The sequence below is a fragment of the Triticum aestivum genome, chromosome 4D, assembly GCF_018294505.1.
Source record: "Triticum aestivum cultivar Chinese Spring chromosome 4D, IWGSC CS RefSeq v2.1, whole genome shotgun sequence".
Lineage (NCBI taxonomy): Eukaryota > Viridiplantae > Streptophyta > Magnoliopsida > Poales > Poaceae > Triticum > Triticum aestivum.
Window position 1 is genome coordinate 228,335,815 of NC_057805.1, and position 11,764 is coordinate 228,347,578.

Genomic DNA, 11,764 nt, shown 5'->3' on the forward strand with positions numbered 1-11,764 from the left:
CTCACGGAGCCGCCGAGCCTCTCAAACTCGACCAAGGACCACCGTAGCCTGAAACCTCCTCCGCCGCGGAGCTCGCCGCCGGCGACTCCTTCCACCCCCGACGACCCAGCGACCACCGGGAGGACCACCCCGGTCTGGCCGGTCCATCCCTGCCCTCGGATACCCTCGAGGAGACGTTGTTCGCCGACGTCGATCGCCGGAGTCCCGCCTCCGTTCGGGCAGAGGAAGAGGAGGGAGTGGCGACTGGTCAAACCTGACCAGTGAGCCCACTGGACCCACTGTCAGTGACCCAACCCCGCCACCACGTGTTTAAGTGGTCGCGTAACCTCCTGAGTACGTATCTTCTGCTTCGAAAGCGTATTCTCCCCTGAAACGTTTTCCTTTTCTGGTTTTATTAAAAATAGAACTTTGACCAAACTTTGACTGGCTATATCTTTTAAAATAAAACTCCAAATGAGTTGATTCTTTTTCCTACCTCTCTCAAAGTTCATCTAGTTTATTTTAAGATTTATTCCAAAAATATTTGGGACAACTTTTTGTACTGTTTTTGAAGTATTTTTTATTTGAATATTCTTTCAAAATAGGAAATGGAGAGAGAAGAAAACTTTCAAAAAGTGCACCCCCTTGCATACTCTTGAAGGCAAGCATTCTGAACTCTGGCATAATATTTTTGTGAGGTGTTTTGATACAGTTACAACACCACTTTGACTTGGAGCATACGTTATTTTTATGTAACAATAAAGTCACACGCATGAGTGCATATTGGAGATGCTTTACTGTTAGAAATGGATATGCTGGTGATAGTGATCATCCTCGCGAGCTTTTCATGCATACCGGCAGGAAGCCGGGGAAGTCGTGGTCTTGGGTAGACACGAGCTTGTCCCTAGTTCCTCGTCGAAACGAGTGTGTCCGGTATGGCATGACGAGGTCTAATGAGCGGTGATTCTGTCTGGAAATATATATTGGTTATGCTAAATCATTCGGAGAATACTTGGACCTCCTGAGTCGGCCGTAGGTCGAGTCTTGTTCAGTAACTTCCCCTATTTGTTTTGTACTACCACTTGTCCCTGCCGCAGGTAGGGTACGATTCAGTAAGTTGTCAACCCCTTACCAAAGCACACACCGTACAGAGAGGCCATGGTGGAAGATACCGGATGCATCCGGTAGGCATGCCACCTGGTCCGGGGGCATGGGTGTTTCCGGCTGGGACCGAGAGGGGGCACCCCTTAGAGCGCGCGATATAAATTTGATCCCATGCTACGTCGAGGTTGTAGCCTCCCCACTTAGAGTTTTGCTTGACATGTGTCGTAGGTGATTCCAGACACCGGTAAGTTAAGCTGGTGTGTGCAGGTCAGGCGTGTTTTCAATTAAAAGGCCGTAGGCGGAATTAGTCCCGATGGACTAAATAAATCCGTTACTCGTGGGTAAAGAGTACACCCTCTGCAGAGGTTAAACCTATTCGGATAGCCATGTCCATGGGTAAGGACTACAGTCTGAGATGGGTCTAGTGACGGTCTTCGGGTGGAGAAACGGCTGGACTAGAACTTTGATTTTGACCTATGACATATGAGGTTTATGACTATTATTATTATGGACTAACCATTTACTTTATTTGAATTATTGAGTATCCCTGGGACGGTTCTACCTCCTGGATATTCACTGTAATTATTCTTTATAAGCCCTTTATGTGGTGTCGCTCAGACGCCCGACTGCGGCATGCTTGTTATTTAATTATTCTTTATAAGCCCTTTATGTGGTGTCGCTCAGACGCCCGACTGCGGCATGCTTGTTATTTAATTATTCTTTATAAGCCCTTTATGTGGTGTCGCTCAGACGCCCGACTGCGGCATGCTTGTTATTTAATTATTCTTTATAAACCCTTTATGTGGTGTCGCTCAGACGCCCGACTGCGGCATTGTTAATTTATTTGCACCCTTTCGAGGAATCATTTCAGACACTCGATCAGTGCATTCTATTCCTACTCCCGTATTGCATGTTCATATTTTACATGCATGCGTGCATCACGGATTTCGTTTATTTCGTGACAGACGTTATGATCACAAAATGTTCCAGAGCATGATTACCCCTTGTTATATTATACTCGTATTCTTGATGTTTGCGAGTACATTCAAACGTACTCACTGGCTTGTCCCTGGCTATTGTCTTGGCCAGATTTCTTGCGTGGAGAAGAGTGTTACGACGACAGCCCCGGAACCCATGTAAAGGTGATAGCAGCCTCGCGGAGATAGGAGTTATCCTGGTCAGCTGTTCTTGTGGGAAATGGAGTCCCATAGACGCAGATGAACCACAAACCGCTTCCGCCATCGATCTCTAGAAACCAAGTGTTGTACTCATAGGCCACAATGGTCTTGTACTACATATTTTGTACTTTGCTTGGAATTCTTGTATAAAGTTGGTGCCTCATCAGCTAACAGTAATTCTGGGGCTGGTGAGCACAAAGGCCATTTTCTGGGAAATTAATATCCCGAAAAACCAGTCCTGACATTTAACCTCTCGAGGATATCAGCGGGATCAAGTGACTTATAATCAGCACGTCTTGTATCATCAATGCCAGAGTATCAAATGAGGAATCAAGCGATATCAGCAGTTTCTTCACCACCTCATGGTCGGTGATGTCAGTGGCACCAAGTGCTTGAAGCTCATTTGAGATGTCAGTGAGGCGATCGAAGGTTTGTTGAACATTTTCATTGTCGAGTCTTTTGAAGCGGTTGAAGAGATTGCGAAGAACATCAACTCGAGAGTCATGCTGTGTTGAGACTCCTTCATTGACTTTCGACAGCCTATCCCAGATAAGCTTAGCAGTTTCCAAAGCATTCACTCTTCCATGCTGTCCTTTGCTCAGATGGCCACAAATGATATTCTTCGCTTGAGAATCGAGTTGCTTGAATCTCTTCACATCAGTAGCGTTCAGTGAGGGTGAGACAGTGGGAACACCATTTTCCACAACATACCAGAGATCGTTATCAATTGCCTCAAGATGCATTCGCATCTTATTCTTCCAGTAGGGGTAGTCCGTCCCATCGAAGGTAGGACACCCAGCTGAGACCTTGATCATACCTGCGGTCGACATAACTAAAACTCCAGGTGGTTAAACCAAAATCACACAGAACAAGGGAGTACCTCGCTCTGATACCAATTGAAAGTGCGTTATATCGACTAGAGGGGGGTGAATAGGCGATTTTTATGAATTCTTCACTGAGGAATTTGCCAGTGAGGAAATTCCTTAGTGAAGAACTACTTGCAGCAGAATAAGTACTCAAAAGTATGCATAGCAGAACACAAGCATGGTCATCATGATGAAATGAAGACAAGCACAGAGTACGGAAGCGTAAACACAAGATAGCACAGGATGAAGACAAACAGACTGAAGAAATTGAACTGAGGAAATTGAAAAAGTCTTCAGTCAAAGTCTTCAAACACAGATATGAACAAGTGCACAACACAGTTATGAGGAAATGAAAGAGTTGAGGAAATAGAACCAGTAGGCTTGGTGAAGACAATGATTTGGTAGACCAGTTCCAACTGCTGTCTCAGTTGTACGTCTGGTTGGAGCGGCTAGGTATTTAAACCTGAGGACACACAGTCCCGGACACACAGTCCTCACCGTATTCTCCTTGAGCTAAGGTCACACAGACCTCGCCCAATCACTCGTGGTAAGTCTTCAGGTGACTTCCAAACCTTCACAGACTCGGTCACTCGGCGATCCACAATTTCCTCTTGGATGCTCTAGACCATGACGCCTAACCGTCTGGAAGAAACACAGTCTTCAAAGGTAACAAGCGTCGGATCCACGCAGGATCAATCTCTTCAGTGATGCTCAATCACTTGGGGTTGGTAGGTGTTTGGGTTTGGGTTTTCCTCACTTGATGATTTTCGCTCAAAGTCCTCGGAGGATGGGATGCTCTCAAATGACAAGTGTCTGTTTCTCTCGGAGCAGCCAACCAGCTAGTGGTTGTAGGGTTGTAGGGGGCGGCTATTTATAGCCTAGGGAGCAGCCCGGCATGATAAGACATAAATGCCCTTAAATGATATGACCGTTAGATGGGTAGATATTTTGGGACAACTGGCGTATAGCACAGCAACGGTCGGAAATTTGAGTATCAAATTCCTCAGGGCTATCATGTTCCTCACTGTGTAGGCAATCCGCACTGGCGAATTCCTAACTCCTCAGTCAGAACAAATTCCTCAGAGACCAGAAGAATTTCGTCTCTGTCACTGAAGAATATGACTGAACTGTATGAGATTTCCAATATATTCACTCGAAGGGATTGGTAGATGTAGGATTTTGAGTTGAGCATCACATGGAAGTTTTTCCTTAGTATTTCCTCGACCCCCTTTAACAGTACGGTCTTTCCTATGACTCAAGAAAGAGAAAATGAAACTACGAAAACAAATGTCTTCACGCTTCATGTTCCTCAAATGAATACCAAGTCTTCAAGGTCACACCAATTTCTTCACTTTCAAAGTCTTCAGAAATCCAAAGTCTTCAGTCGAAGAACTTCATTTTTAGGGGTCGACTTTCGTAAATATCAAACTCCTCAGACTTATAGACCTGTGTACACTCATAAACACATTAGTCCCTTAACCTATAAGTCTTCAATACACCAAAATCACTAAGGGGCACTAGATGCACTTACAATTACTCCTACAATGATGGTTATCCATGTTTGTCTGTCATACACAGCGATTACTCCTGCAATGACAATACATGTAATCATCTAAACGACGGAGTTTAAATGAAGGATTTGGGTAAAACCAAGATACCGCTCGTTACTACAACTTGAGCACCTTCACTCATACATTTTGGTACACTATGTTGTCTATATCCAAAATATATTGGAAAAATTCATTGTGGTCAAGTCTTATACATCCATAACTCATGGTGGTTCATTCTCTAAACGTAGAGAAAGATCTATTTAGACCAAGAGATGATGGAAATGAAATATTAAGACTCAACGTTCCTTAATGCCATTGGATCCATCAAACACAATTGGTTGGTACTCAAGAATATTTTTTGATATCTCCAAGGCATCAAACATCTTGTCCTGATTTTTCAATTTCACAGAAATATGAACACCGATATCATTGAATACATCGATCAGATCCCCACTATGTCAGATCGTAGACAAGCTTAGTGTTCCTACTAGGTGTGGTAGCCCTCTCATGAAGAGTCTTCGAAACAGACCTCATGGCTACATCCACCAACCATTATCTCAACCATAATGTTTCTTGTGTTGCCCAGATGTAAACAGGTTACATAATAAGCAATATCACTATATTGCATATCTTGCAAGTCAAATCATGCAACTGATTTGTTCACCAAGTCTCTACCAACTTTTACATTCCAGGAATGTGTACATGAAATTGGTATATGACGACTTCGGAATATGCAAGAATCAGGGGGAGTATTTTCCTAAATTATTCCTGTTCAATGCATCATATTATACTCTTTTTTCCTTCATGAGTTTACTATACAGGTTCTCATAAAGGTTTTTAATGAGGTAATATCAACATGAAATCATATGTCATACTTTTTGTTTTCCCCACTGAGGTTTTTGGGAAAGTATATACGACATATTTATTGTCCTCTGAACTATATGGGTTTTCTCGTATCGAGTTAAAAGAGACAATAATCATTATATGTTGCATCATTTTCTTCTTATTTTCTCACTGGGTTTGAAAGAGTTTTAGCAACATATCAAACTCTATACTCCTCATATTTTTTCCACAGGGTTTTTGAAGAAAACTTTATCAAGATGATGGATATACGCAAGGACAATGATTAGGGGAGTGTTAGGATTTAATCAATTACTTGATTAAAGATTAATCCCTGCATTAATCCCCACGTACGCATGCCAATTTGGCAACCGACATGGCGGTTCCACGCGTCTCTCCGAACAGACGCCTCCCACAACTCGTGTGTTTTCCCATTGTATAAATATGTACTCCATCATGACTAAAGAGGATACTTGAATCATTTTGCCTTGTCTCTCGTTCTACTCGAAATAGGCAGCAGGAGCTCAGAGTATGTGAGTAGTCGTGTAATATTGGAGGAGTGTTAGGCACGCTCTTGGCATACACTCAAATAAAAAAACTTATTTCTACCAGTAACTCTATTAAAATACTACACGCAGGAGGTCATTTCATAGCAAGGTTTTGCTGGCCGATCAGCCTCTACAATTTTGTGTTAGTTATACAATTAATCTTATTGTCTACCTGGTTAGGTCAAATGGGTTTGCACTGCAAGAACAAAAGGTGTTTTTAGGCTCGCCTCAAAATAATAAAAAATTAAGCTAATACTACCAACGTCTAACAAAGAACATAACAAGGGTGCTATAATCAAAATTAAAATGAAGTAAATCAAGGTTGCCCTGTGATGCCATGTGTTGCCTGTTATTATATATAATAAAATTACTTGACTTCATTTTATCCTATAATAGTCATGGTTATCAATCTTTATTGAAATCACCAGAAAAAAAGCAGAAATACATTCCCCTCAAAAAAGGAGGAAACAAATAAAACAATTTATTCGCAGTAAGCAGATCATATATCAAGAGTTCACCACGTGATCTCAAGTGCCATGTGTTGCCTGTTATTATATATAATAAAATTACTTGACTTCATTTTTATCCTATGATAGTCATGGTTATCAATCTTTATTGAAATTGCCAGAAAAAAGAGGAAATACATTCCCCTCAAAAAAAGAGGGAACAAATAAAACAATTTATTCGCAGTAATAAGCAGATCAAATATCAAGAGTTCACCACGTGATCTCAAGGCAAATATGCCCAAATAGATTCCCATAATGGTGATGCATATGACGCTAGATCTTGTTGAGGGCCTGAACAATGTCATTCTTCAGGTCCTCAAAATCCTCGACTCCGATGCTGAACCTGATCAGGTTGTCCTTGATTCCATAGATGTCTCTCTGCTCCTTCGAATCCCTGTTTATGGATCACAGACCAAGAGTTAAAACTAAAACAATATCATGTGCACAATTACTGAATGTGACAACAGATAAATATATGTTAATACCAGTAGGACATGATGGCAGGCTGATCAATTATGCTCTCACAACCCCCAAATGAAGGGGCGTGGTAGGGTATCTTGACATAATCAATGAATTTTCTAGTAGAGTCGAAGTCCCCATCAACCTAAACACAAGATAATTTATACGTTAAATTGTTAATAGAGTCAACACACTTAGTGTTCTGGTATACTCCCTCTAACTTTTTATAAGACGCTTTTAGAGTCCAATTACAGTGTCAAAAAACGTCTTATATTTAGTTACGGCAGGAGTAGTATTTTACTATATTTTACCAAGACATCAAATTACCTCAAAGCTGACAACACCACCAAAGCCAGTCATTTGGCTCTTGGCAATGTGATGTTCTGGGTGACTTGGCAAGCCAGGATAGTATACACGTGCAATCTAGGAATATGAAATACAAACTTCAGTTAAAGCAACAAAAAACATAGATGGCCGGTAGTTATCTAGAGTCTAGGACTAAAAGAAACAGAGTAGCACACCTTTGGATGTTCCTCTAAAAACTGGGCCATCCGCAGAGCAGTACTATTCTGGCATTGAACACGGAGATGCAGTGTTTTCATGCCACGGAGGATCAGATAGGAAGCATTCTGACATCACAATGCAATGAAATGTTAAGAGCTCAGAAACAAGGTGTCAGACAGAAGAATACAGAGTACATATCTTTACTACTCAAACTAGTCAAACTGCGTTTCAACAAGGATAGCATGGCACCTAAAACTAGAGGTTCAATGCCTGGCAGGTCAAACTTCTGAATCTTGGTAACTTACTAGTCTATAACTACAAATGAACCCAGGCATTTCTGAAGAAATATCATTGCCTTTAGTTATAGATACAAATTATTACGAAGATAATTTAAATGGAGAATTCTAGGAGTACATTCTCATTAATTGATTTATTGAGTTGAACATTTCAGAGACTAAATATAATTCCTTTAGAAGTAAATTAGGAGGCAAGAGTTGAACATTTCAGAGACTAAATCTAATTCCTTTAGTAGTAAATTAGGAGGCAATACTATATGTGCCATGTCTCTATGCGCCGAAAAGCAATGCAGCACCCTCATATTGCAGGAGCACAAACTCTTAAACAGCAATGATTTCTTTTTATCCCATCTAGGACTGAAAGATAGTGTAAATGAAATATTATATATTTTGCCACTGCAACAAATTGTAGGAGAGTTCAATTACAGTTTTCCCCAAATCATCTGAGCCACAGTGTTCATTTTTTTGAAATAAGTCGACCACTTGGATCAGATAAAATATTGTAGAAATGAACTAGCTGTTTCATGACCCTTTTGGCTGGATTGAAGTGAACCCAGGATCAAAGAACCCTAAGGCCGAAAAGCAATGCAGCACCATCATATTGCAGGAGCACAACCTCTTAAACAGCAATGATTTCTTTTTGTCCCATCTAGGACTGAAAGATAGTGTAAGTGTAATATTATATATTTTGCCACTGCAACAAATTGTAGGAGAGTTCAATTACAGTTTTTCCCCAAATCATCTGAGCCAGTGTTCATTTTTTTGAAATAAGTCGACCACTTGGATCATACAAAATATTGTAGAAATGAACCAGCTGTTTCATGACACTTTTGGCTCGGTTGAAGTGAACACAGGATCAAAGAACCCTAAGGCATCATTTGGCAGCAGGGGAGGCCACGGGGATCCCAGCCCATTCACTGGAAACTTCCACCCTAGGGCAAATTATTCCTGGTTTTTCCACGAACGATTTGCTTGACACATGATATGGGAAAATCCCTCCACTTCCCCGTCAATTCCCGCGGATAAAAAAGAACGCCTCCCAAGTCGTGGACAGAATTCCTTGCCTCTCAACACTACCTCTCACAATAATCACCTGCACTCGCTGCTGGTAACGCTTCCATCCTGCATCCATGGCCAAATCCTTTGTTCACCTCCTCCCACTCACCCTCATGTACCAATCCATCACCACATGTTGCCACTCCAGTCGCCTCAGCAGAACTGGCAAAATCTTGGCATTCAATTCCGTACAAGACGGGCGGTGAGAAAGAGGAGAATCAAATGGGGTTGCTAGCAGAGTCAGCGGCCTTGGCCTCGAACATGACAGCCGCAAGAGCTTGGAGAAGCCAAAGCAGCCCTCCCACGCTCCTGTTGCTGCACCATAATTGAAACGATCTCTCCATTTTTTTAAAAAATCTGGGATATCGTGAATGAGAGATTATCCACGGTTTTCAACCAAATGGTGGCAGGGGAATTGTCCGACCTGTGGCTTTCCATGGGTTCAGGTGGGGCCGGTACAATTCATCTCTGGTTTTCCTCCCCTGGGTGTTATATCCCCAACACCAAACAAAGCCTAATGAATCGTCCAGGACTTTCCTTCCAGATTAATTTAATCTATGGATCCTTGCAGGATCCCAGCATGAGGCTAGTCAATATATGGGGAGGACCAAATATAACTCCTGGTATATAGTGACACTTGCTAGAAAGAAGCAAATAGGTTCGAGAGATGGATAGAAAGTATGCCAATCCAACATACCGGGTTTAGAACACCACCAACTACATGGTGATAAATGCGGACCTTGGAGACTAGCTCGTCCCTGCCGCTGATACAGCCTCCAATAACCTAAAAGGCAAAAAAAATACTGAGCTAATGTACATCTTATCTGTAAATTGAGTACTAAACAATTATTCATCAACTTACATCATTGTGCCCAGCAATATACTTCGTTGCAGAATGAACAACCATGTCAGCACCTAAAGTAAGTGCTTTCTGATTGATAGGGGAGGCAAAGGTGCTATCAATGCATAGCAATGCTCCCTTGTTATGGCACATATTGGAGACAAGCTCAATATCTATGCATCTGAGAAATGGATTAGTAGGAGTCTCAGTGAAGAATAGAGATACCTGAAAATAAAGGAACCAACAAATTAGTCTACTTGTGGATGAATAAGTTAATGCGAAGAAAGTGGGTGAAGGAAATTGTAAAGATTAAACTCACATTATTATTATCAAGTGCATCTTGGAGAGCATCCATGTCAGCAGGTCTAATAACAGTCATCTGTGCATCAGGTTTACAAAGATAAGAAACCCACAAATTATACAGAAACGCAACAAAGATTCACTCCGATTAGTTGTTAACATGCAGATCACGTTTATCAAGTAAAGACGTCTGAAATACTGGATCTTGAATGAAGCTGCATTTCTACTCCAAGTTTATTATGCTTCTAAAATGTGGTCCCATACCACATCACTCAACAGCAACTATATCACATGTAAGCTAGTACTGTATATTGCTGCGATGAACCTCTCCTAATGGTTCTCAGAAAACTAACTGCACTGCATAGACATCTAATCATATTACTGAAAGAACATGGGCATAATGGTAGCACATATTACCGTAATCCCCCTCTTGGGGAGCTCAGTCTCCATGTAAATTCTTGTCTTGCGGTACAAATCTGTGGTTGTAACGATGTGCCCACCTGCTGGAACAAGTGTGCTGAGCATAGCGACACTTGCATACATCCCTGACGCCACAAAGACAGTGGACTCGGCTTTCTCCAGTGCACTGCAGCATCAAAATTAGCAACTATGGAAAACCAATACAATGGAACAAACAAGGCATAAAAAATCTACAAGAAAGAGGATAATCTAGATTTCACCTCATCTTCTTCTCCAAAGCCTCAGTGGTCGGGTTCCCATACCTCCCGTATTCGAAGCTAGCATGCCTCCCCTCCTAACAAAAAGGAGATTTTGACAATATAACCTCAGATTTATCAAATCTGACAACTAGAGCACAGAATAGCAATAAGGTAGGGGGCTTCAAACCTTGAAATCGATCAGCTCCTGCGAGCTACTGAACCAGTAGGCGGAGGTGTTCACTACTGGCGTGGTGATCGCGTCTGTGGCGATCCTTCTCCCAAGCCTCTCGCCTTACGCAGAGAAAAACAGCAAGCATGTCAAAACCAAAAGGATAGCTGCGCGAAATACTCCTAGATCTGATGGACAACAAGGGAGCGAGTAGGTTACCTGCGTGGACGGCGAGGCTAGCATCGGAACCGAGCAGGGCACGCTCGGCCAATGCGGCGGCGGACGGCTGCGCGAGCTTGGCGTTAGGAATGGCGCCAACCTCGGCAGCCGCCGCCGCAGAGGTGGCGGCGGATGCGGCCGCGGCATGGGAGGAGGTGCCGCGGACGCGGCTTCCGCCGCCGGAGTGGGAGGTGACGGCGCGGCGATCGGACCAAGCGGCGGCGACGATCTGCGCGACGCCTATGTTGCTACAGTTGCGGCGGGCCTTGGTGCTGAGCTGGCGGACGAAGTTGGGCGGGAAACGGAGGATGGTGGCGGAGGTAAGGGCACCGCTGTTGTCGCCGGCGAAGGACGCCGGGGATGAGAAGGAGACGGTGGCCATGGGGAGCTAGGGTTTGGGTGGCGGCGCGGGGCGCTCGACGGAATTGAGGGGTCGGGGTTGGTGGATTGGGTGGCGCTGGTGTGGCCTTTCGAAATAACGAGTGGCCTATTTGTAGTGGAGTCGTGCCGACGGCATTCATGGTTTGGCGAAGAGCACCTATAGTGCGCTACTGATGCGAGGTCAGTTCGTTGCCGCCATTGCGAATCAAACTTTTTTTTTTTTGCGAATACGCAAAGATTGCGTATCATTCCATTGATAGGTAGAAAGAGAGTTTACATACATAAGTGGGTTATTCTTGCGGCCGTACA

General features: G+C 43.0%; 1 protein-coding gene across 2 annotated transcripts; it reads right to left on the reverse strand.

The window, feature by feature from the left end:
• Positions 1-6,587: 6,587 nt before the first annotated feature.
• LOC123097358 (cystathionine gamma-synthase 1, chloroplastic) lies at positions 6,588-11,555 on the reverse strand. Of its 2 annotated transcripts, XM_044519075.1 has the most exons (12): positions 11,208-11,555; positions 11,075-11,138; positions 10,874-10,977; positions 10,708-10,781; positions 10,445-10,613; positions 10,047-10,106; positions 9,749-9,952; positions 9,584-9,670; positions 7,552-7,659; positions 7,358-7,453; positions 7,057-7,175; positions 6,588-6,965 (listed from the first exon to the last, which is right to left on the reverse strand). In XM_044519075.1, the coding sequence occupies exons 1-12, from the start codon at positions 11,454-11,456 to the stop codon at positions 6,845-6,847; spliced, it is 1,455 nt and encodes a 484-aa protein (XP_044375010.1). In that variant the 5' UTR covers positions 11,457-11,555; the 3' UTR covers positions 6,588-6,844. The 2 variants fall into 2 exon arrangements, with proteins under 2 accessions (XP_044375010.1, XP_044375009.1); XM_044519074.1 differs by having other exon boundaries at positions 11,075-11,555.
• Between the last annotated feature and the right edge of the window lie 209 nt (positions 11,556-11,764).